The following is a 25,942-nucleotide window of genomic DNA, read 5'->3' as shown; positions in this document are numbered from 1 at the left end:
TCTAATGTTAAGTGTAACTGGAGCTCCAGAAATTGAAGAGGAGGGGAAGGGATGGGGAGAAATTGTAAAGAAATAAGAGAAAATTCTCCAAATCAAATGAAAACTATAAACCTACACATCCAAGAAGCACAACCAAATTCAGGCAAAAGAAACATGCTGAAAACCATACCAATGCACATCATAATAAAACTGTTTAAAAACAAGATAAAAATAAAATTGTAGAAGCAGACAGTGATAAGACTTATGTCCTTATGTAGAGAAGGACAAAGAATGACAGTAGATTTCTCATGGAAACAATGCAACCCAGAAGAGAAGAAAGCAATATCACTAAAGTCCTATAAAACAAAAAGTGGGGGAAAGAAGAAAAAGAGAGGAAGGAAGGGAGAAAAGAGGGGAGGAAGGAAGGGAGAAAAGGGGGAAGGAAGGAAGGGAGAAAAGGGGGGAGGAAGGAAGGGAGAAAAGGGGGAAGGAAGAAAGGAAAGCCAGCCAGCCTGTCAGCCTAGAATTCTCTAGCCAGCAAGAATCTTTCAAAAATAAAAGCAAAACAAAAACATTAATATGAGAAAATTCATCACCAGCAGACCACTACTATAAGAAATGTTAAACAGAGTCCTTTAGGAAAAAGAGAAATTATATCAGGTGGAAATGTCAATCTATATAACAGAATGAAGAGTAAATATGTAGGTAAATTATAAGACTTTTTTCTTATTTAAAAAATCTCTTTAAAGGATTATTGACTGTTTAAGCAAAAGTAATGACAATATATTATGGAGTTTATAACTTAAAAAGAAAACAGAGTACTGCATATAATAATATTATATAATAAAATATACAATTACATAATAAAATAACAAAAAAGACAATAAAAGCACAGAGCCCAGGATAGTAAAAATGGAAGTATACTGTAGGTTTTTATGTTATACATCAAGTGGTATACTCTTACTTGAAGGCAAGCTATGATAAGTTAAAGGTGCTTATGCTAAGCCCTAAAGTGACTTTTAAAAGAAAAAAATCAAGGAGGTATAGCTAATAAGAGGTAAAAGGGAATCTTAAAAAAATAACTAATATGAAGTCAGAAAAAGAGGGAAATTGGAAAAAACAACAGATGGGACAATAGAAAACAAATAGCAAACAACATGGATTAACTTTGAAAACATTACGCTAAATGAAAGAAGCCAGGCACAAAGACCACTTCTTATAGTATTAAACTGGTAAGAAGAGATACTCCACTTGATCTTAACCAGAAGGCTGAGAAGTAATATACATCGTATATAGAGTGGCACATTACTTAACAATGGTGATATGTTTTAAGAGTGTTATTAGGTGATTTTGTCATCATGCAATCATGCAGACATGATAGAGTATACTGACACAAACCTAGATGGCATAGCCTGCTACACGCTTGTGCTACACGCTTTTGCTACAGGGTATAGCCTAATGCTCCTAGGCTATAAACCTATACAGCATTTTACTGTACTAAATATTGTAAGCAACTGTAATATAATGGCAAGTATTTGTGTATCTAAACATAGAAAAGATACAATAAAAATACAGTATTATAATCTTATGGGACCACCATCATATCTGTGATATGGTCCATCATTGGCTAAAATATTACTATGCAGTGTGTGACTATATTACATCTTATGTGATTCCATTTATATGAGATACATAAGATAGGTAAATTCCATAGAGACGGAAGGTAGATTGACAGAGGGTAGAGGGGTGAGAGGTATGACTACTAACAGTTATGAGTTTCTTTCTGGGGTGATAAAAATGTTCTGAAATTAGATAGTGGTGATGGTAGTACAACTCTAAATATACTAACAAACCACTGAGTTATAGACTTTAAAAGGGTGAATTGTATCTCAATAATTTTTTTCTAAAAAGTACCAAAAAAAACCCCCAAACAAGTAGCAAGATAGTATATTTAAACCCAGCCATATCGACAATCACATCAAGTGTAAATGGTTTAAATATCCCCAATTAAAAGAAAAAGATTGTCAGATTGCATAAAAAATAAATACCCAAATACATGTTGCCAACCAGAAACCCATTTTAATATAAAGACACAGATAGGCTGAAAGTAAAAAGATGAGAAAAGATATATCATGCAAACCCTAATTTTTAAAAAGCTGAAGTGGCTACATTAATATTAAGCATAGAGATTTTAGAGAAAGGAATATCACCAGGAACAATGAGGTTCATTTCATAATGATGAAGAGGTCAATTCATCAAGAGAACATATCAATCCTAAACATTTATGTACCTAATAATAGAGCTTCAAAATACATGAAGCAAAACCAGACAGAACTGTAAGACGAAATAGAAAAATCCATAATTATACTTGGAAATTTCAGCACCTCTTTCTCAATAATTAATAGAAAAAGTAGACAAAAAATCAGTAAGAATATAGGAGATTTGAACAACCCTATCAACCAACTTGACCCAATGGCATTTAAAGTACACACTACTAACAATAGCAGAATACATAATCAAGTGCATGAGAAACTTGTTCCAAGATGCATCATATTCTGGGCCATAAAGCAAGCCTCAATAAATTCAAAAGGATTCAAATCATACAACATAGACTCTGTAACCATAATTAGTTAAATTTGGGAATCATTAACAGAAAGATGTATAAAAAAAATCACCAAACGTTTGGAAAATAAATAACACACTTCTAATAACCCATGGGTCAAAAAATAAATCACGAGAGAAAACATGACATAATAAAACGTGTGAGATGCATCTAAAGTAGTAAAGAGAAATTTATAGTTTTAAAATGCTTATGTAAGAGCAGAAAGGTTTAAAATCAAGGACTTAACCTTCTACCTTTAAAAATTAGAAAAAGAAGAGCAAATTAAATCCAAACTAAGCAGAATAAACGAAATAATGAAAGTTCAGAAATTAAGGATATAGAAAACAGAAAGTAGTAATAAAGAAAATCAGCACAACAAAAGCAGTTTTGCTGGGAAGATCAATAGACTTACAACTGCAGTAAGCATGATCAGAAAAAAAAAAGAGAAGGATATCTTTTTAAAAATCTTTTGATTATGAAAAATTTTACACATTAAACACATGTGAAGAGAATAGTACTACTAAAACCTCAATGTAATAATCACCCACTCAACGCATGGCATGGTCAATCTTGTTTCCTCTATACCTCCCCTCAATTCCCCTACACTGGATTATTTTGAAGCAAATCCTAGACATTGTATTATTTCATCTGTAAATATTTTCATTTACGATTACTTCTTAAGTAGAAAAACCTAAATGTTCTTCTGTGCCATGATGCTAAGAAGAAGTAAAACATAGTCTGTAAACATCAAACATATCCCAAATATCTTCATCCCTTCCCCAGACTGAGGAGTTAGCCAGACAACAGTCAGAACCTCAAGAAAGTAGACAGTTTCTTTGATTGCCAGAGACAGAAATTCTATGTCTTGCTCTTTGAGAAACAGACTTCAGGGCCAGGCGCAGGGGCTCACTCCTGTAATCCAGCACTTTGGGAGGCTGAGGCAGGCGGATTGCTTGAGGTCAGGAGTTTGAAACCACCTGGCCAACATGGTGAGACCCCAGCTCTACTAAAAATACAAAAATTAGCTGGGCATGGTGGCATGTGCCTGTAATCCCAGCTACTCGGGAGGCTGAGGCACGAGAATCGCTCAAACCTGGGAGGCGGAGGTTCCAGTGAGTCAAGATCGCACCACTGCACTCCAGCCTGGGCAACAGAGTGAGATCCTGTCTCTATAATAACAATAAAAAAAAGAACAGACTTCAGGAAGGCCTAGTGACTGGTGTTGCTGAAGGATGGGAAACTGACCTTTGATTTACACTGACAATAAACATTCAGTTACGGCTTAGGGTTTGCACCTGGTAATTGTACCTGGCAAGCAGGCAGGCACATAGCCAGAGTCTCCACAGCAATCGAGACTTACCAGTAGGGTGTAAACCCACTCACCTAAGAATGACAAAGGTGATAAGGTGATCTAATGGGACCCTTATCTTGATCAGGTGCTCTTTGTCACCTAATGGGCCCTCAAAGGCCAGAAAAACTTAAAGCTTCAACTGGGAATATGCTCTATTATCTTCTGTTTTGTGCAAGTGTCTCCATGTGGATACATTTCTGCAACCTTGACTACTAAACAAATTTTATAGTCTTAAACTGTGTAGTATTTCTCCATTGATACCATCACTATTCCATTGTGACACGATGCAAACTAGTGTGAGAAGTAGAAATGATATGAATATAATGGAATCTAAAAGACACATGAGAGAATTTAAGGAGCTGGAGGAGGAGTAGAGCTGGCTCATATTTGGTGTAAGACCATAACATTTTTGTAGTAGAGGATGAGATAAATTATTTCAATGGGGTGTGCATACTGCCTGCTACAGGACTCTGGACAGTCTAGCACAACATATTGAAACAAATTACAGCCTAAACGGAAGGGGGCCAGACTTAACCATTTTCAAGTTGCTTGCACTGGTAAATGTTTCAGAGGTTCTTCAATGGGAATTGAAATGGGAAATGACTGGGCTAGCTGTCTAACTGGTAAGAAAAACTGAGACTGAAACTGCAGATTCCAATGTCTAGGAGAGAACTGTAATGGTAATGATGGGTGATGAAGAGAAGGTACCAAGCTGTCCTAGACACTCCACTAAACCAGAAGGTAGCAACCTTAGAGGCAGAAGCTGGGTCTCAGCCAAAGTTTAGGTATGGGAAGATGTGACAAGCTAAGAAATATTTTTAAGTTTCATTAATCTGATTCTCACAGTTGAAAGCAGAGGAGTGTTTGTAAATAATATCACAGGCAAGAAACATGAAGTTTTTAGTTATGGGGAAGTATGTTTTAACACATATAAGCTTCAGCCTTAGTTTTCACAGACCTTTCTTCTGAAACAAAGCTATAACCTTGAAGCTGTGTGTCTTTTTGTCAGCTAATTGTTATTCTTTTTAAAACTGGTGTTCAAAGTTATATTCTCCAAAATGAGTTTCTATTTGGAACAGATATTTCCCAAGTGGAAAACTAAGAGTGCTTGAGACATAAAACTTCCACTAGTAAAAGTACGTAAGAAAAAACTTTTTTTTTTTTTGAAATCTGTTCAAAACATGGGTAAATACATTATATTAGCCAAGTACAAATATGTGAATATTTGAGCTGTGTCTAAAAAGTCATAAATTAGATTTTTCACCATTTTCAGGATGATCCAAAATCCCCATATACATGAAAATGAAATGGTCTTGAGACAATTTAAGTTTTAAACAACTGAACAATGTGCTTCAGATGTAGTTCTGTTGAAGTGGTGGATGACTTCAGTGGACAGGAGCCAACTGAAACAAAGGGAGGAAGCCTGGTTATTTAAGGTCTAATGTCAGGTAAATGCCCCCTGTTGGGAAAGACAAGCCCCTCCATGGGTCTCTCCTTCACATCTCGCTGAGTATGCCAAGAACGCGAGGCCCTAACCATTTCTCAAGGTTGTGTGTGTAGTGAGCAACCTTGAAAGATGAGACAATATCTCCCTTGAGACAAAAAGCAGACTTGCTTATGCTGGCTATAAGATGGCAGATTCCACAAGCTCAGAGTTCTTTTCCTGTAACACAATTTACTGCCTGTTGTAGGAATTATCTAGGCCCTCAGCAAAACACCCTCCCCTCCACTCCATGGGCTAAGGAGCAAGGAGGGAACTGACACAACATGCTAATGCTCATGCTGCTATCTGTGCCAAAGCTAATAAGATCCTGTGTCTCTGACCCAGGTCAGTCTCTGTTGTCTTCTGACAGCACTTACGAAATAATAAAAGGCAAACCTATTTTAGGTTTAGGCTCGTAAGTGGGGTAAAATAAAATCCCAGGACCAATGCCTGCCCCCACCCCTTTTGGTTCAGTTTAAAACTTCTCTTCAGGTTATGGCATCTGTGTGAAGGGCAGAGTGTTTGTATGTGAGTATGGAAAGATAGAGTGTTTGAAAAGAACCCCTGCTTCAATAGACTTAGTAGAGAAAAGAACCTATAGGACTCAGCCTTGGAATAAAAAAGAGACAGCAAGGGTGAGTCCAAGGTGATGTGAACTCCTCTCCCCAGGAAACCAGTAACGCTTCACAATAGGGACAGCAAAATGGCCTGGGGCAGCATACCATGGACCCTTCAGCAATGGTGCTTCCTGTTTAAAAAGATATGCATATATAAAACAATAACCTCTAGTATTACCAGCCCCCAAACAGAGAGCTAATCTGAAGCAGTTAAATTCTCTATAAGCTATTCACCAAGCAACTAGAAAAGAAACAAACTGGCTGGGCGTGGTAGCTCACGCCTGTAATCCCAGCACTTCGGGAGGCTGAGGCGGGTGGATCACCTAAGGTCAGGAGTTCGAGACCAGCTGCGCAAACACGGCAAAACCCCGTCTCTACTAAAAATACAAAAATTAGCTGGGTGTAGTGGCGTGTGCCTGTAATCCCAGCTACTCAGGAGGCTGAGGCAGAAGAATCGCTTGAACCTGGGAGGCAGAGGTTGCCGTGAGCCGAGATCCCACCACTGCACTCCAGCCCTCCAGTGACACAGCAAGACTCCGTGCCTCCCACAAAAAAAAAAAAAAAAAGGAACAAACTGTGCTCATCTCTGGAGTGATCATACATTTAGCACAGAATAAAAAATTGGACAAGCATGAGGTGTTTCAGTCTATGCAAAAGTTTGGGTATTTGCACTCAAGGTCTCTGTTTTGTAGCTTGCTAAATTTAAATTCTCTGAGCTTGCGGGTGTATATGAGGTTGTTACAGGGCCAAAAATATCTGAAACTTACTTACGAAGGTACTCTAGGATTTCTAAATTTAATGTGATATAGATTACACACAAACATGCCCTGTCTTATGTGAATTAGTTCTTGTGGGATCCAGGCAATATTACGAACTACAGAAATTGCTCCATGTCAACTTTTTGGGTAGTTTCAGAAATCTGTGGTAATTCTTGATATTATTTGGATTGTATTTTGGATATCTTTAATTGGCTTTGGGAAATTAGACTAATAAAATACTGAGTTGATGAATATTAATACTTCTGTTTTGTTAAAGATCTTATGTGGGATTCTACTTGTATGAAATTCTGAGATAGCGCTTGGTGTTCCCCCAGAAGGAAGCTAAAATTTTGTTTTTTGTGTTTTTGTTTGTTTGTTTGTTTGTTTTCAGGCAGTTGGGGCTCCAGTGAAACTGACAAGGGGGTAGTCTGGACTTGCATATTCAGGAATCAATTCCAGATGTCCGGCCAGATGGTAATAAAGAGAAACACATGCTTTAATAGGGCAATATATAGCATAGCACATTAAAGTCTGTTACAGGGTAAAGTTAGTAAGTTTTTTGGCAAGAGCAAGATGAAAAGAAACCTAATTAAATCAAATGTTAATATAACCTCAGAAAATCTTCATGAGAGAAGTTCTACCCAAGTCCTCATGTGAAACAATATAATGCACATCTCTAGCATCCTGTCTTAGTAACTCATATTACTTTCCCACTTCTGAGATGATTTTAATTGCTCATTCTCCTCAGGGATACTTACATATCTGCCTTCTCCTCTGACTGAGGGATGCCCCCAGGCTTTCTATTCTTGATTATGGTCAAGCCCTTTGGATGTTAAATTCCAGAACAAATTTATCTTCCTTGAGGATTAAATGAATTTATAGATACATAGATAGATAGATAATAGACATATACCACCTATATATATCTATATAAGTGTGTGTGTGTGTGTGTGTGTGTGTGTGTGTGTGTATATATATATATATTTTTTTTTTTTTGAAACAGGGTCTTGCTCTGTTGCCAGGCTGAAGTACAGTGGTGTGATCATGGCTCACTGCAGCCTCCACCTTCCAGGCTCAAGTGATCCTCCCATCTCAGCCTCCCAAGTAGCTGGGACTACAGGCAGGTGCCACCACACCCGCTATTTTTTAAATTTTTTGTAGAGACAGGGTCTCCCTATGTTGCCCAGGCTGGTTTCAAACTCCTGGGCTCACGTGATCCTCCCACCTCGGCCTCCCAAAGTGCTTGGCTAGGCATGAGCCATTGTGCCTGGCCTTTGAATTTATATACTTTTCAGGAAAGCTGGTCCAGAGTTTCCCGGTAGGTCTGGTCCTTTGTAGGTCTGGTTTCCTGGACTCTGGAAACTCTGTTAGTGTTAGTTTTCCTCTAGCATATTTTTAAAGATCAAAACTGAACTTCACTGGGTTAGAATATTATTACGTTTATCAGGAAAAGGAAGGGGTAACACAGGGTAAGTCAGAGACAAAAATGGCTATGCTCCAAGCAAAAGTAGCCCTTTCACCTCCAGTAACTTCCAAGACCTCTTCGGCACTATGAAACAAATTTCATAATTTAGACTCAGACTACCACCTTTATTTAAGGAACTTCCCATAAGGAAAATATTTTTATTCTTCCACATGAGGATACACTTTTTGAAAAAAACAGAGAACAACAATTACCTCCTTTAAAAAAAGAATAAAGAGAATAATAATAAATTAATGCATTGGTACCATACATCTGGAATATCAAGACATAGGTAGCAAAAAATCAGGGAAAGGCTGTGAATATCAGAAAAATAAAATATCCAGTAAACACAAACATAAAAGAAACTGGGAAGAAAAAGTCCAAGTTAAAGCAGAAAAATGTGCTATATGAATTTTTTAAAATTATAAAGTACTTTAAAGACAAAGTACTTGAGGATAGATGAAGAACCTCCTATAATAATCATCAGGATCTGAATAATAAACTAAAATAGTCCCCTTGGTACACTGTAAAGTATGCAATTTTAATTATGTGATTTTTCTAGCTAATTTCTGCTTCAAAAACAGTAAAGTACTTCTGCTTACAAGGTGGCAGAGACAAGAACTTTTCTCAACCTCTCAAATGCACGTTGTCATCAAAATTTAAATTACCAGAAACATGCCTTTTAGTTAAATTACAATTAGTCCTTAGACAAATCTATTTACTGAGAATTTGCTATGTGCCCAACACTGTTGGCATATACTAAACAAGTTTGCTTTTGTAAAGCACTTTTTCCTTTTCAGGTTCTCACAAAGGACATTTTAAAACAAACTATATTTGTTTTTCAGTATTAACTGCACATGCGGAATACATCTATTATTATAAATTGCTCCTACTCAGGAACATCTTAGCTTTTAAAAGACAAAAATATATCCAGTTGTATTTGTGTATATATATTTTATATCAGTTATATATGGAAGTCAATCAACAATGATAAATACAAACAGATTGACAAATAAAACAACAATTTTTGGGGGAATGGAAATGGCACATTTGTCAGATGATATCCACAAATAATTAATTACTTCACACTTTAAAGATATTCTCATAATAGTAGAGTCTCTTATAAAAGGATACTCATTACATTCTAACCATCTGTCATCATTCCTCCCCAAAAAACTAATTAGGGTTTTATCCAATCACACATTATAAATGATGCAAATATGGATGGTAAAGACATGGGTTGAAGAAGTTAACATGAAAACATTTGCAGTTTAAAAATCGTGGGCTTCAGAACCAGCCTTTCACGTTCCAATAATTAAACTGTTTATTTTTATCATCTTTTTCTGATTAACGATTAGATACTAAACTTCAAAAATTAAAAACACTTACAGGTAGTAGAGTTTTCCTGCAGCAGGAAGTTCCCTTTTCCGGTAATCTATCCCAGAATCTAGCTGGACTGTATTACAATATTCCTATGATCCAAACAAATAAAGTGTCTTTTTAAACAAGTAGTGGCTCAGAATTACAATACTTCCCTTATACTATACATTTTTTAAATTTTTCAAATGTTTGCTCAAAAAATAGTATAATGAGATGACATGAAAACAACAGAACTCATGCAAGATTCATAAAACTAAAGTTGCAATATTAAATATATCAAGCCACTGAAATATCAGTTTAAAAAAATTAAAATTTGCATCATGTTTTCTGAAACATTGCCCAAAAAGTGCTGTCAGCAAATTCCCCAAATAACTTCATTTGGGTTTTTTTTAAAGCCCAATTTCTAATACCCTGGAGTGAGAAACTAGAGGCTACCAGAAAGAATAACTCATGGGTTTTAGGCACCACAGTGGGGGAGAGGCAGCATCAGAGAGCTGGGACTGGACACAGTGGCTCATGCCTGTAATTCCAGCACTTTGGGAGGCTAGATGGGCAGATTGTTTTTGTCCAGGAGTTTGAGACTAGCCTGGGCAACATAGCAAAACCCATCTCTACAAAAAACACAAAAATTAGCTGGGCGTGGTGACATACGGCCTGTAGTCTCAGCTACTTGGCTGGCTGAGATGCAAGGATTGCTTGAGCCTGGGAGGTGGAGGTTGCAATGAGCTATGATCATGCCACTGCACTCTAGCCTGGGCAACAGAGCAAGACCTTGTCGAGAGACAGAGAGAGAGAGAGAAAGAAAGAGAAAGAGAGAGAGAGAGAGTTGGGCCAGAACGTTAGTGTCCACATTTTAAACCAAATGACCAAACTAGAATGATGTTGTAGGTATGCCCATCCTTCGCTTCTAAATGGCTGCCACTGCCCTTGTCTCCCTTTTAGTTTCCTCTCTAGCCATCAACATTTCAGTGCACTTTCCTGCTGTGGATGCCTGCCTCCTTTCAACCCGAGTTACCCTGTGGCATTAATGTCCTTCTTTTCTCCCAAGTGCTCCTTTCTTTCCACGCCCCCAGGGTGCATATGTGTACACCAGCACATATACCACACACATACACATACCCCCCAAATTCTTACTTTGAGGGCAAATGTACTTTTGCAACACCTATCTTCTTGGTCAGTTGGATTTTGGGGGCCATGAGAGGAATATATGTAGGGGTGTGTGTGTGTGTTTGTGTGTGTGTGTGTATCTCCACATAGATAGAGGCATATTCATTTTATTGTGTTTCCCTTTATTGTGCTTCTCGCATTTTTTACAAAGTGAAGGTTTGTGGCAACCCTGCATTGAGCAAGTCTATTGGCCTCAATTTTCCAACAGCAGGTGCTCACTTTGTGTCTCTGTGTCACATTTTGGTAATTCTTGCAATAGTTCAAACTTTAAAAAATTATATCTGTCATTAATTATATGATCAGTGATCACATATTAATTATGTGATCAGTGATCTTTGATGCTATTACTGTAATTGTTTTAGGGCACCACAAACTGCATCCTTAGAAGAGGGTGAACTTAATTTATACATGCTGTTTGCATTCTGACTGCTACACCAACTGGCTGTTTCTCTCTCTCTCTCTCTCTCTCCCCCCTTAGGTGTCCCTATTCTCTGGGACACAAGAATATTGAAATTACGTCGATTAATAGCCCTACAATGAATTCTAAGTGTTCAGGTGAAAGGAAGAGTCACACATCTCTCACTCTCAATCAAAAGCTAGAAATGATTAAGCTTAGTGAGGAAGGTATGACAAAAGCCACAACAGACAAAAATCTAGGCCTCTTGCACCAAACAGCCGAGTTGTGATTGCAAAGGAAAAGTTCTTGAAGGAAATGAAAAGTGCTACTCCAGTGAACACATGAACCATAAGAAAGCAAAACAGCCTTATTATTGATATGGATAAAAGTTTGAGTGATCTGGATAGAAGATCAAAACAGCCACAACAGGCCGGGCGCGGTGGCTCAAGCCTGTAATCCCAGCACTTTGGGAGGCTGAGGCGGGTGGATCACGAGGTCAGGAGATCGAGACCATCCTGGCTAACATGGTGAAACCCCGTCTCTACTAAAAATACAAAAAAAAAACCTAGCCGGGCGTGGTGGCGGGCGCCTGTAGTCCCAGCTACTCGGAGGCTGAGGCAGGAGGATGGCGTGAACCTGGGAGGCGGAGCTTGCAGTGAGCCGAGATCGCGCCACTGCACTCCAGCCTGGGTGACACAGCGCGAGACTCCGTCTCAAAAAAAAAAAAAAAAACCAGCCACAACATTCCCTTAAGCCAAAGCCTAATCCAGAGAAATGTCCTAACTCCTTTCAATTCTATGAAGGTTGAGAGAGGTGAGGAAGCTGCAGAAGAAAAGCCGGAAGCTAGCAGAGGTTGGTTCATGAGGTTTCAATAAATAAGCCATCTCTATAACATAAAAGTGCAAGGTAAAGCAGCAAGTGCTGATGCAGAAGGTGCAGCAAGTTATCCGGAAGGCTTAGTTAAGATCACTGATGAAGGTGACTACACTAAACAACAGATTTTCACTGGAGATGAAACAGCCTTCTACTGGAAGAAGATGCCAACGAGGACTTTCATAGCTAGAGAGGAGAAGTCAATGCATGGCTTCAAAGCTTCAAAGGACATGCAACTGGTGACTTGATGTTGAAGCCAATGTTCATTTACCAATCTGAAAATCCTAGGGCCTTTAAGAACTATGCTACATCTACTCTGCCTGTGCTTTATAAATGAAACAACAAAGCCCTTGGACGGCAGCACCTCTGTTTACAAAATATTTTAAGCCTACTGTTCAGAGCTACTGCTTAGAAGAATGATTATTTTCAAAAGATTACTGCTCATGACAATCCACTTGGGCATCAAAGAGCTCTGATGGAAGAGTATGAGATAAATGTTGTTTCCCTGCCTGCTAACATAACATCCATTCTGCAGCCCATGAATCAAGAAGTAATTTCAACTTACAAGTCTTATTATTTAAGAAATACATTTTGTAAGGCTATATCTGCCATAAATATCTTTTGTGAAAGGAAGAGTCAATCTATATAGCAACCTTCAACATTATCTTAAGAAACTGCCACAGCCACTCCAACCTTCGGCAGCCAACCATCCTGATTAGGCAGCAGCCGTCAACATCAAGGCAAGACCAGCAAAAAGATGACCACTCACTGAAGTTTCAGATGATTATTGGCATTTTTAGCAATAAAGTATTTTTTATATTAAGGTATGTATTTTTTTAGACATAATACTATTGCACACTTAATAGACTATAGTATAGTATAAATATAACTTTTATATGCACTGGGAAGCCAAAAGCTTCTTACAACTCATTTTATTGCAATACTGTTGTATTGCAGTAGCCCAGAACCAAACCCTCGATATCTCTAAGGTATGCCTGTGCAGATATAGATGGATGGATAGATAGATAGATAGATAGATAGGGAGATATTCACTTCAGTAGAAGAATGGTGACCAAGGGATTTAAGGACAAGTCAAGAAACAATTATAGGCTGACATTTTGTTTGCATTCAAAATGAAAATTGTCTTAATAACAATTCATGGGAAAAATATATTTTAACAGTATCACTACTTTTACTAATGAAAAAATTCATTTTTTTTTTTAAGACAGAGTCTTACTCTGTTGCCCAGGCTGGAGTGCAGTGGCGTGATCTCAGCTCACTGAAACCTTCTCCTCTTAGGTTCAAACAATTTTCGTGCCTCAGCCTCCCAAGTAGCTGGGACTACAGGCATGTGTTGCCATGCCCGGGTAAGTTTTGTATTTTTAGTGGAGATGGAGTTTCTCCCTGTTGGCCAAGCTGGTCTCGAACTCCTGGCCTCAAGTGATCTGCTCGCCTCAACCTCCCAAAGTGCTGGGATTACAGGCATGAGCTACCATGTCCAGTCAAAAACTGTATTTTTCAAACCTTTGGAACCAAGGTAATTGTGGTGGGTTTTAAGACTTGTACATTGTAAAATAATCTCTCCATCTCAACATGTTCTTCTTACAATGTGATGCTGATATTCCAGTTATCAAGAAATGAAGTCTATGTCCCACCCCTTGAATGTTGTGACCGTGATGGAAATGGTCTATGCAATAATATCCTAGGTGACACTTGAGGCAGCTTCTTATTGGTTGGAATGCTTTCTTTGGAACTCTGAAGTGTCAATTGAGCATTTAATTGCCTGGAGGCTATTATGCTGTGAGAAAGCTTAAACTATCCAATACAGAGAGAGGAGGCCCTGGAGAGGCACTGAGATGACATGAAGACAGAGGTGTTGACAGTCCCCAGCTGTTCTAGCTGTAGCCACTATATTACTGAAGGAGCCAGTATTGCCAGCTGAGCCTTTACCAAATCCCTGACCCACAGAAACCAGGAGAGAATAAAGTAATGTTTTTTAAGACTCTTTTACAGTCATTTTACAATAATTTGTTATGCAGCGAGAGACAATCAGAACAGCAATATCTGGGCACACTTGAGAAGTAGCAATGTTCTTCCTCCCTGAAAGTGCATCCTGGGTTGTACGGTTACACAAGGGCTGAGAGCTGTTTATCATCTGCATCCAGGGCATAGATTGCATTTCCCCTCCTCTTATGCTGCAGCTGCTAAGGGGCTCAGGAGAGTCAAACAGGTGACCAATAATCCCCTGGAAATGAGGGTTTCCCGAAGACTAAGGGGGGTTTCTGGATATAGAACTTTCAGTGCTAACACTAGGACAACCCTAGACAATCTGGGATGGTTGGTTAACCTGAGTGAAGACCCAGAAGATTGGGTTGTGGCTAGTGTAGGTACAGCATTTTGATTATGTATCAGCAATTCTGAATTTGATTAACATGAAATAACACCCAAGAAGCTGGTCCTCTAGGGAGGCCTACAAACCTAGGCTTTTGAACTAACATTTGAAGAACAGCCCTGAAAAACTAGCCAAAGTCATGGCTCTCTGCAATGCTGGCATGAGCAACCTGTTGGCATCTCCATACAGATATCCCTAGCTCATCATTCCAATTGTCCAAATCCAACTCCCCAGGCCTCTCCTTCAGGACCTGGGCCCTATAACCAGTCCCACCAGAGGAGAATACAGCATTGCCCAAATACATGCATTCCACTCTCTCCTTGCCTCAAGATGTCCTGTTTTATATATATACTATATTACTTCTTGAGAAGAAGAGAGATATATGACTATCCTAGGTGACACTTGAGGCAGCTTCTTATTGGTTGGAATGCTTGCTTTGGAACTCTGATGTCATTTTCTTGATGTCATAAATGTGAACATTTTCTTGATGTCATAAATATGAAAAAATAGATACTTCCTTTCCCTTGTTCCTGCTATAATTGTGAGAGCTCAGTCACCCAGTTAAAAAAAAAAAAAAAAAAGAAGAAGAAGGAAAAATGTCCTTATGTAGGGAACATGTCTTACTCAATCTCCCTGAGAAAAACCTGCCCTACTATGGTAAGCAGTGGTCAATTTTTCATAAGGTACCTTTACTACAGACATAAAATACAGTGTCACAATACAGTCATACAAATATATTTGCCAGGTTCTCTATTTCTTTTAAACTACAGTTTATCTTATATGACTCAGTATTCCTAATTTAGTCAAAAAGTTTTCTTATTTTTGCTATTAAAAAATAAGGCTGATGAAAGTTATACAGCTTCAATTTCTCTTTCCGGGTAACTAACTTCTCGATCATATGAGTGATTAAGACCTACCAAATGATTGCATTTGTACATTCACTAATCACCACTGAGGAATACCTAATCAGCAGCAAAAGAGCTATTACCAAAGTCCTTAGATGTTAGCATTTAATTGTCTGAAAAATACTAACACTCAGTGTATATATATATATATATATATTTTTTTTTTTTTTTAATAAACCTCAAATTTTCAGATTTCATTGACTTACACTAGATTCTCCAAAGCTCTTTGCAGAAGGGTGGAGGAGGGGGAAGTTAAGCTGCAAGTTGACAGTGAATCTAGTCAAAAGAGCATGATCTCTAAGTAATTTCCTAAATTTCCAGTGATATTTACAAGGCCTGTGACCTCTTATCACCATCCAATTCTAATACATAACACTAATCAGCCAGCAAACAAAATTTATTTTAAAATAGTTTGTGTATTTGTATATATACAAAGGACAAATACAATTACACAATCTAAAAAAAATGCAATTAGAAAACTTGGGGAGGAAAAGGAGGGAGGTTAACACACCCTTCTGAGCATACTCATGTGTCAAAGGCCTTTGAGTTTGGAAAGAAAATTGTCTGACTAAAAGAACTGTATTAAAGCAGTTTATATTGTCCCCAAAATCTATTGTGTATATTTTTAGCAATCCTGAATAATACCATTAGAAAAACAGCCATCTCACAAAATAACTTTATATAGCTTCTACTCCATCCCAGTTGGAACAAAGAATAAAGACATTGTGGAGAAAATCTTTTAAAACTATAACATACTAACCTCTTAAGCAAAGATTGAAATAATAAACACAGATTTGCCCACCTTAGCATTTTTTATCATAAAAGCAATTTCACTTATCATAGAAATTTGGAACATGAGGAAAAAATTCCAGCTGCATAAATCAAACTTCTATCCCTTACCTAAGTGACTATATTAAATGGGCATTTAAAGAATCAAAAGTATTAGTGTTTTTCTTGATAACAGTCAACTAATTTATTTTATAAATTTTTAATGAGTAAACAATAAAAAGAAAAAATGATTGAGACTTTTTCTTTTTCTTTTTTTTTTTTTTTTTTGAGATGGAGTCTCGCTCTGTTGTGCAGGCTGGAGTGCAGTGGCATGATCTCAGCTCACTGCAACCTCCACCTCCTGGGTTCAAGCAATTCTCCCTGCCTTAGCCTCCCAAGTAGCTGGGATTATAGGTGTCCACCACCATGCCCGGCTAATTTTTGTATTTTTTAGTAGAGACAGGGTTTCACTATTACCTGCCTCTCTATTTTTTAGTAGAGGCAGGTATTCAAGACCAGGCTGGTCTTGAATACCTGCCTCGGCCTCCCAAATTGCTGGGATTACAGGCGTGAGCCACCACACCCAGTCGAGACTTTTTCTTATTCCAGGAAATAAAATTTTAAATAACTAAGATATATCATTTTACTTGATTATTTAAGAAGCGTATCCTTTTTAGGTCGGGTGCGGTGGCTCATGCCCGTAATCCCAGCACTTTGGGAGGCTGAGGCAGGCAGATCACCTGAGGTCAGGAGTTTGAGACCAGCCTGCCCAACATGGTGAAACCCCATCTCTACTAAAAATACAAAAATTAGTTGGGTGTGGTGGCATACACCTGTAATACCAGCTACTCAGGAGGCTGAGGAAGGAGAATTGCTTGAACCTGGGAGGTGAGGTTGCAATGAACCGAGACTGCACCACTGCACTCCAGCCTGGGCAACAGACTTCACCTCAAAAAATAAAAAATAAAATAAAAATGTATCTTTTTTGAACTGAAAAAGTGATCCATGCTTATTATAAAACATTCAAATGATATTAAAAGCATAACAGTATAAATGAATATCCCCTTCTCAGAAAAAAGTTTGTTTATAGCTTGTACGATTCAAGTTTTTCCTATACATATAGAGATTACAGAGGTAGACGTCTATCAGATTATATACATAGTTCTATGCTTAATTCTTTTGATATCTTAAAAGTTCTATGAGAGAAAATAAACACTTAAATACAGAAAAGCTTAATTGTATACTGCACTAACTTTTTTTTGCTAAGAATACAATTAAGGGTGGGAGACTAAGTGGAGGATGTCTTTTTTTTATTTTGAGGCAGCTGTACATTCTAAGACAGCTGTTTGAGTCATATTTAAAGTAATCATGTACTACTACTTCTAAGCTTAAACAATGATATATAAGAAAATTCAGTACATAAGCTGCTCCATATTTTAAGGTTTTCATAATTTAAGTATAACTTAATACAGGAAAGTACACAAATTATAAGTGTCCGGCTCACTCATGAAACAGAATATCACCAGCATCTCTGAAGCCCCCCTAATATCACCTTCTACTCCCCAGAGGTAACTACTATTCTGATTCTAGCACCACAGAATTTTGCCTGTTTCTGGAGCTTTCCATAAGTGAAATCATAAAGTATGTATTCTTTTATGATGGGGTTCTTTTCTGTCTGTGAGATTCTTCCATCTACATGGAAGATCAGGATGATACTAAAGGTGTTTCATATATTTCATAAAATATGCCACACTGTTTTATATCACAAAAATGTGCACTTATGGTTTAACAAGTTCCCTCCAAATTTAATACTTATTTTGGATCAACCTACCAAACATAATTGAATACTACAGGCTGGGCACTTCCCTCGTTACTAGAGCTATAATGATGAATAAGATACAGCTTTTGCTCTGACAGTCTGGTAGTAATCAGCTATTTGTTCAAGTTATCATTTTCTTCTCTCAATCATAGACATAATTTTTCAAGTTGATAAATTGAGAAGTCCTCTGCCAATTGTCATGCTGTGTGATTTTAGCCTGTTATGTAACCTCTCCAGATGTCAGTTTTCTCCTCTATAAAATAAAGGAATTGATTATGATCCCTTTAAGCTCTAAAATTAACATTATTGCTGAAGTTCTCTCACTTCAGGGCTCTTCAGGGCTGAGTTCTTCCTTGGGCTTACCTCATTTTAGAGCAGACCGCAAGGCCTGAGTCTACCTCAAGCTGTATCAGCCTCCTTTGCTTTCTTGATCATCTCATATCCCAAAGTAAATCAAAAACATCTTTTTCCATATCTCCCCAATCCTCCTTCCCTAGCTACCCTACTTGTCTCACACTTCAAATACCCATACCCAATTAACTTATTAGGTAAGGTCTGTATCCCTTCTTTTTATCAAGCAGTTTCAGAATTTCTTTCTCCTTCCAAAAAGTAGGAAGGGGGATATTTAAGCATCATAAAGTGCTTATCATGTGCTTCAGATGTGCTAGGCAACTGACTTGGCTTTATCTCTTATCTTCCTCATAATATCCATCCCCAGGGCAAGGAAGTACTTTTTTAAATCCCCATTTTACAGTTGAGGAAACACAGGATCAGAAAGGTAACTTTTTAAAAAAGTACTATTATGGGCTTAACTGCATCTCCCCAAAATTCATGTTGAACCTCTAACCCTCAGTACCTCAGAATGTGACTGTATTTGGAGACAGAGCCTTTAATTCAGTTAAAATGAAGTCTGACTGGTATCCTCATGAGAAGAGGAAATGTGGACATGTGGATACAGTTATGTGTGTACCCCACAGAAAGGCCGTGTGAAAACACAGTGAGAAGATGGTCACCTGCAAGTCATGGAGAGAGGCCTCAGGAGAGACCAAACCTGCCAACACCTTTGTCCTTCTAGCCACCAGAACCCTGAGAAAGTGAATTTCCGTGGTTTAAGTCATCCAGTCTGTTGAATTTTGTTTTAGCAGTTCTAATAAACCAATACGATCACCAATATGCTACCTTGCTCCAGTAATAAGCATAGAGAAAGGCATTTCGTAAAAGTAAAAAAAGAAAGAATAATTGCAAGATTCAAAAAAGCAAGCAAGCAAGCCAGGACAGAAGCTGAAAGCACACCTCCATACACTTCTCTGTGAGGTGAGTCACCATCTGACTCCTTCTGCAGCCACAGCCAGAAGAAAGCATCACAGTACATTCACAATTCACAGTGCATCCAGAAAGAGGCCACACAGTGTGTAGGTGGCTGAGCTGTGATTTGACCAGGGCAATCTTTGCCTCCACTAAATCCATAGTCCTCCCACTGTGTCACACTGATTTATTCAACAGTAGCCACAGGATCATTTTTCTTTAGTCTTACACAACTGATGTAATTCATATTTGCTCCTCTACCTCTCCCTCCCATTTCAAATTAATTACCTCTGCACAGTGTAAATATGCTAATTACTCTTCTGGAGGGCCATACAATATGATTCTATATGATTTCCCTTAGGTATTTAGTCCAAAACCATGTATGAGATAAATGTACCATATTAAAGTCTATACTATAATGGGTTATATTACAGTAAATTTCCATCACATAGGACATTTTCTATGTTTATCTAAAATGTCTGCTCCACTCATAGTCCACTGTTCCTATGGCTTTCATTTGATCATCTAAACCAAGGACGTCAGTCTTTGAAAGGAAACTCCAAGAGAGCAGGACTGCCTTTTAATCCTGCACAGCACCATATACTCACAGACCCTTCAAAGCAGAAGGGAGTCTAACAAGGATGATGATTTCCTCTCTCTCTCTCAGAGGTGCAAAAATGAAAAGTATAAAGTAATCTCTGACAATTACTCTCTTCCACAAAATACACATGATAATTCCTCTCACATTTTAATAGGTCCCATAATAAGACCTGGCATAAAGTTGCTAAGGGAATTTGAGGTGTAAATAAATGAGTCCATCATTATCATCAGCATCATCTGCTATGGTCTAAATATTTCTGTCCCCCCAGAATTCATATGTTGAAACCTAATCTCCAGTGAGATATTAGGAGATAGGGCCTTTGGGAGGTGATTAAGTCCTGAGGACAGATCCCTCATGAATGGGATTACTGCCTCTATAAAAAAAAAAAGGCTGAGTGAGCTTGTTTTTCCCTTCCTTCCATGATGTGAGGACACAGCTAGAAGGTAGCATCTTGGAATCAGAAAGGGAGTCCTCATCCAATGCCAGATCTGCTGGTGCCCTCATGTTAGACTTCTCAGCCTGGACTGAGATGCCATGGTAACAGCAAACACTGGTATAAGGGCTTACCATGTGTCAGGGACTATTCTAAGATCCTTTTAATTCTTTCAACCACTCTATGAGGTAGAAATTATTATTATTATATTTTACAAATGGATAAAGAAACTAAAGCACAGAGAGGCTAAGTAACTTGTCCATTGTCAAACAATTGTCCAAAAGTGACAGAACTAGGATTCAAACACAGGCATTTTGGCTCTGGTGTTTCATCGTAGCCCATGATATGCTCAGGTAACTATGGTTCTTGCTTGGATGCACAAGGCAATGGAAAATTCACATGGGCTTGTTGGGAGGTTTTCACAGTACTCTGTCAGCTTGTCTCGCAAAATCCTACATCTGTTGCCCTCTGCTCCTGTGCTCACTGAGTAAGGCCCAAGCTTGCTTGCTTTCCTGAGAAGTAGCTGTGTTGCTATAAACACATTGGTTCATTTGTTTAAAACCTAATCTCGGCTGGATGCAGTGGCTCACGCCTGTAATCCCAGCACTTTGGGAGGCCAAGGCAGGCAGATCACAAGGTCAAGAGATCGAGATCATCCTGGCCAATACAGTGAAACCCCGTCTCTACTAAAAATACAAAATTAGCTGACCATTGTGGTGCGTGCCTGTAGTCCCAGCTACTCAGCAGGCTGAGGCAGGAGAATCACTTGAACCCAGGAGGTGGAGGTTGCAGTGAACCGAGATTGTGACACTGCACTCCAGCCTGGCAACAAACACAGCAAGACTCTAAAAAAAAAAAAACAAAACAAAACCAAAAACCTAATCTCATACACAAATGATATGGGGCAGCTTTCTACAGACTTTGTGTAGCTGTTATATATTACACCGCAACATAACAAAATGGGTCATTTTTCTATACTGAATGAGATTGCAGAGACAGATTTGGGTTTCAAGCCTGTAAGTTCTATGTGACCAGGATTATGTCTGTTTTGTCATCACTGTCTCTACAGCAGTTCGTATCTAGCACACAGTACATAGTAAATGCTCAGTAAATATTTATCAACTGAACAAAACATTAGCAGACACATATGTGTAAAGCTCTAGTGCAAGTTAGTATGTTAGGAACTATAGGAAGAAGCCAACCGGTGCAGTCCCTTTCTCAAGGAGCTTTTATGACAAAATGAAGCATTCTTCCAGCTATGCTCTGCCAGTTCTAAGGTCAGCAACCGAGAAAACGGCAGGATTTTGAAAAGACTGCACCCTGGAGTTCACAGCCCATCTCTATCTACTTATCATCAGGTCTCACTACCCACATCCTGAGTGCTACACACTCGAGTCTGTATCAGGAAACATCTTCTCTCCTGGCCTCAAGCGATTCTTCCACCTCAGCCTCCTGAGTAGCTGGGACAACGGGCATGTGTCATCATGCCCAGCTAATTTTTGTAATTTTTGTTGAGACACAGTGTGGCTTTGCTGCCCAGGTTGGTCTCAAACTCCTGGCCTCAAGTGATCCTTCCATCTCAGCCTCCCAAAGTAATGGATTATAGGCATGAGCCACTGTGCCCAGCCCTCTTGTAAGTCCTAAACACTCAGGTGCTACCTTGACATTTTTGAGCCTCACAGAGCCATTCCCTGCTCTTGTCAGATACACCCAGTGGTTCCCATGCCTAGAGGTACAGTCTCCCTACCTGGCCGGTATCCTTATCGGCCAGACCAGCTGTATCCCACCTTCATCTTACTACAAAGCCTGCCTCCCATAGCCCCTTCTGGTTTATAATCGTTATGTGTATAGTGTCCCTATCCCTCAGGGTGTGAGTTCATGTGACTAATATACTGCTGCCAATCTCGTCTGTCCAATGCTGGGCATCTTGTGCTTCGCCATCTTAATCACTATTTGGTTGGGGATCCCTCCTTTACTGACAGGGTAAATAGGAGTTGATCAGAACATCTGTCTAGCAAGGAAGACAGATGGTTAAGAATCAGAACAGGGTGTTCTGGAACACTGAACAGTAACAACTAACCCCAAAAAAGTGGCAAGTAGCCTCATTTAGCAGGTGAGGGAGAAGATGTAGGAAAGAATGTTTCAAACTCAAGAAATAACACCTATACATATATAGATGCAAATGACAGCTTAGCGAATTGGGGATCTAAAATCAGTTCAGCATACCAAGAATGCAGAGTTCAAGCATTAGGATGCTTTCAGTTGCATGTATTCTTTTTTTTTTTTTTTTTTTTTTTTTTTTTGAGACGGAGTCTCGCTCTGTCGCCCAGGCTGGAGTGCAGTGGCCGGATCTCAGCTCACTGCAAGCTCCGCCTCCTGGGTTTACGCCATTCTCCTGCCTCAGCCTCCCGAGTAGCTGGGACTACAGGCGCCCGCCACCTCACCCGGCTAGTTTTTTTTGTATTTTTAGTAGAGACGGGGTTTCACCGTGTTAGCCAGGATGGTCTCGATCTCCTGACCTCGTGATCCGCCCGTCTCGGCCTCCCAAAGTGCTGGGATTACAGGCTTGAGCCACCGCGCCCGGCCTCAGTTGCATGTATTCTAAGAGTGGCACAAAATGGGGCTACAGAAGCTGGCAAGAGCTCAGGTCATAAAGGGCTTTAAAAGATAAATATCCTAACTCCATAAAATGGAAGTAATGTAAAGATTTAGGAAGGGATATGCAAATTAAAACCACAATGAGGTACCACATTACCCCAGCCAGAATGGCCATTACTAAAAAGTCGAAAAACAATAGATGTCAGTATAAATGTGGTAAAAAGGAAACTTTTACACACTGCTGGTGGGAATGTAAATTAGTACAACATCTATGGAAAATAACATAGAGATTTCAGAGAACTAAAAGTAGATCTACCGTTCTATCCAGCAATCCCACTACTGGGTATCTAGCCAAAGGAAAAGAAACCATTACATCAAAAAGACACCTCCATGCATATGTTTATCGCAGCACAATTCACAATTGCAAACATGTAGAACTAACCTAAGTGCCCACTGACCAATGAGTGGATAAAGAAAATGTGGTATATATACACCATGGAATGCTACTCAGTCATTAAAAAGAATTAAATAATGTCTTTTGCAGCAACTTGGATGGAGGTAAAGGCCATTATTCTAAGTAAAGTAATGCAGGAATAGAAAACCAAATACCACATGTTCCCACTTACAAGTGGGAACTAAGCTATCAGTATGCAAAGCATAGAGAGTTATAAAATGGACATTAGAGACTCAGAAGATGGAGTAGTTACAGAGGGTGAGTATAAAAAAACTACATAGTGGATACAATGTATGCTACTCAGATGATGGGTACTAAAATCTCAAACTTCACCACTATACAATTCATTCATGTAACCAAAAACCACTTGTATGCCAAAAGCTATTGAAATATAAATACATAACTTTTTACAAATTTAATTTTGTAATTTAATTTTTAATGTTAGCTAATACACAAGTAAAGAGCAATATGACAAAATCTAGCAAAGTTTTGTTTTTTTTTTTTTGTTTTTTTTTTTTTTTTGAGACGGAGTCTCGCTCTGTCGCCCGGGCTGGAGTGCAGTGGCCGGATCTCAGCTCACTGCAAGCTCCGCCTCCCGGGTTTACGCCATTCTCCTGCCTCAGCCTCCCAAGTAACTGGGACTACAGGCGCCCGCCATCTCGCCCGGCTAGTTTTTTGTATTTTTTAGTAGAGACGGGGTTTCACCGTGTTCGCCAGGATGGTCTCGATCTTCTGACCTCGTGATCCACCCGTCTCGGCCTCCCAAAGTGCTGGGATTACAGGCTTGAGCCACCGCGCCCGGCCGCAAAGTTTTAAATGCAAGAGCCTTTGACCTAGAAATTCCATTTTGAGGCCGGGGGTGGTGGCTCACGCCTGTAATCCCAGCACTTTGGGAGGCCAAGGTGGGCGGATCACTTGAGGTCAAGAGTTCAAGATCAGCCTTGACAACATGGTAAAACCCTGTCTCTAGTAAAAATACAAAAATTAGCCAGGAGTGGTGGCATTCGCCTGTAGTCCCAGCTACTCAGGAGGCTGAGGCAAGGGAATCGCTTGAATCCAGGAGGCAGAGTTTGCAGTGAGCCAAGATTATGCCACTGCACTCCAACCTGGGTGACAGAGCAAGACTCCATCTCAAAAAACAAAACAAAAAAAATTCCATTTTGAGAAATCTAACCTACAGAAATATTGGCTCTTATGCACTAAAAATGCATTTGCAAACATATTTTTAAGGCATTATTTGAAAAGTAGAGTAAACTAAACTAGAATAAACCTAAGTATACAAAAATAGCAGATTAGTTTTAAAATAATAATGCAGGCATTTAAAACTGAGAGTGGGAGGTCAGAGGATCATATAAGGCCAGGGGTTTGAGACCAGCCTGGGCAACACACCAACACACCATCTCTACAGAAAATAAAAAAGTTAGCCAAGTGTGTAGTCCTAGCTACTCAGAAGGCTGAGGCAGAAGGATCACTTGAGCCCGGGAGATCAAGTCTGTAGTGAGCTATGATCACACCACTGCACTCTAGCCTGGGCAATAGGGCAAGACACCATCTCCAAAAAGTTAAATAAATAAAAATTTAAAATTTAAAAATTTAAAATGAGATTGAGATATATCTAATATCAGAAGATCTTTAGGATATCTCTGAGGGATAAAAGTATAACTCAGACTAAGGTATATATATATATATTACCCTCATTAACTTACCCTCATTATATTTGGACATATAGAGAGATATGTATGCATATGAATGTAAAGAAAAATGCTTGAAAAGATACAAACTACATTTTTAATAGTGGCTACTCCTGGGGAGGGAAGTAGGAATGAGGTGGAGTAGAAGGTGGAGGAGGGATGGGAAGAGGGAAGAGTGGTGAACGGGGAGTTTTAATATTTAGTATATATATTTATATGATGTTGGCATTTGTTAGCCTATCGTGCATTCATTTATCTCTTATGAAAATTTACAAAAGGAGGCCGGGCGTGATGGCTCACGCCTGTAATCCCAGTACTTTGGGAGGCCGAGGAGGGCAGATCACGAGGTCAGGAGATCAAGATCATCCTGGCTAACATGGTGAAACCCTGTCTCTACTAAAAATACAAAAAATTAGCCAGGCGTGGTGGTGGGTGCCTGTAGTCGCAGCTACTTGGGAGGCTGAGGCAGGAGAATGACGTGAACCTGGGAGGCGGAGCTTGCAGTGAGCCAAGATCGCGCCACTGCACTCCAGCCTGGGTGACAGAGCTAGACTCCGTCTCAAAAAAAAAAAAAAAAAAAAAAAAAATTTACAAAAGGAAAGATTTTTATGTCTTATGGAAATCACAACCATTATACATTTCCAACTCTGTCATAACAAACAGAATTTTAATTAATATTCCATTCTTCTCCCACTGTTTACCTTATCCAAGAAAATCAGAGTCCTCATTCCTAGGGGGGGAAAAAAAGAAAAATAGAAGAGTGGCATACCACAGGCTGCAAAGAAGTTGAAATGGGCACCTTTTGAGAATCTTTTTTATAACTATGCTACCAAACACACAACTGCAGCTCTTGTAAGCTTTGATTTTCTCCCACAGAAAGGAACTATGCAACACAGCTTCAAGCGAA

At 39.0% G+C, this 25,942-nt stretch overlaps 1 protein-coding gene and 1 pseudogene across 2 annotated transcripts in view; both read right to left on the bottom strand.

Annotated features, from left to right (window-relative positions):
- The window catches only part of AFG1L (AFG1 like ATPase), a 221,100-nt gene that overhangs the window by 61,646 nt on the left and 133,512 nt on the right, over window positions 1-25,942 (bottom strand). For both annotated transcript variants that reach the window (XM_025383053.1, XM_025383054.1), the window contains exon 8: window positions 9,642-9,724. In XM_025383053.1, the coding sequence (XP_025238838.1) occupies window positions 9,642-9,724 (83 nt within the window). The remainder of the gene's footprint in view (window positions 1-9,641; window positions 9,725-25,942) is intronic.
- Window positions 1,137-1,260, bottom strand: LOC112624044 (annotated as a pseudogene).

Source organism: Theropithecus gelada, chromosome 4 (genome assembly GCF_003255815.1).
Source record: "Theropithecus gelada isolate Dixy chromosome 4, Tgel_1.0, whole genome shotgun sequence".
Lineage (NCBI taxonomy): Eukaryota > Metazoa > Chordata > Mammalia > Primates > Cercopithecidae > Theropithecus > Theropithecus gelada.
Note: the sequence above shows the minus strand (reverse complement) of the source record. Positions and strands in the feature narration are given on the sequence as shown.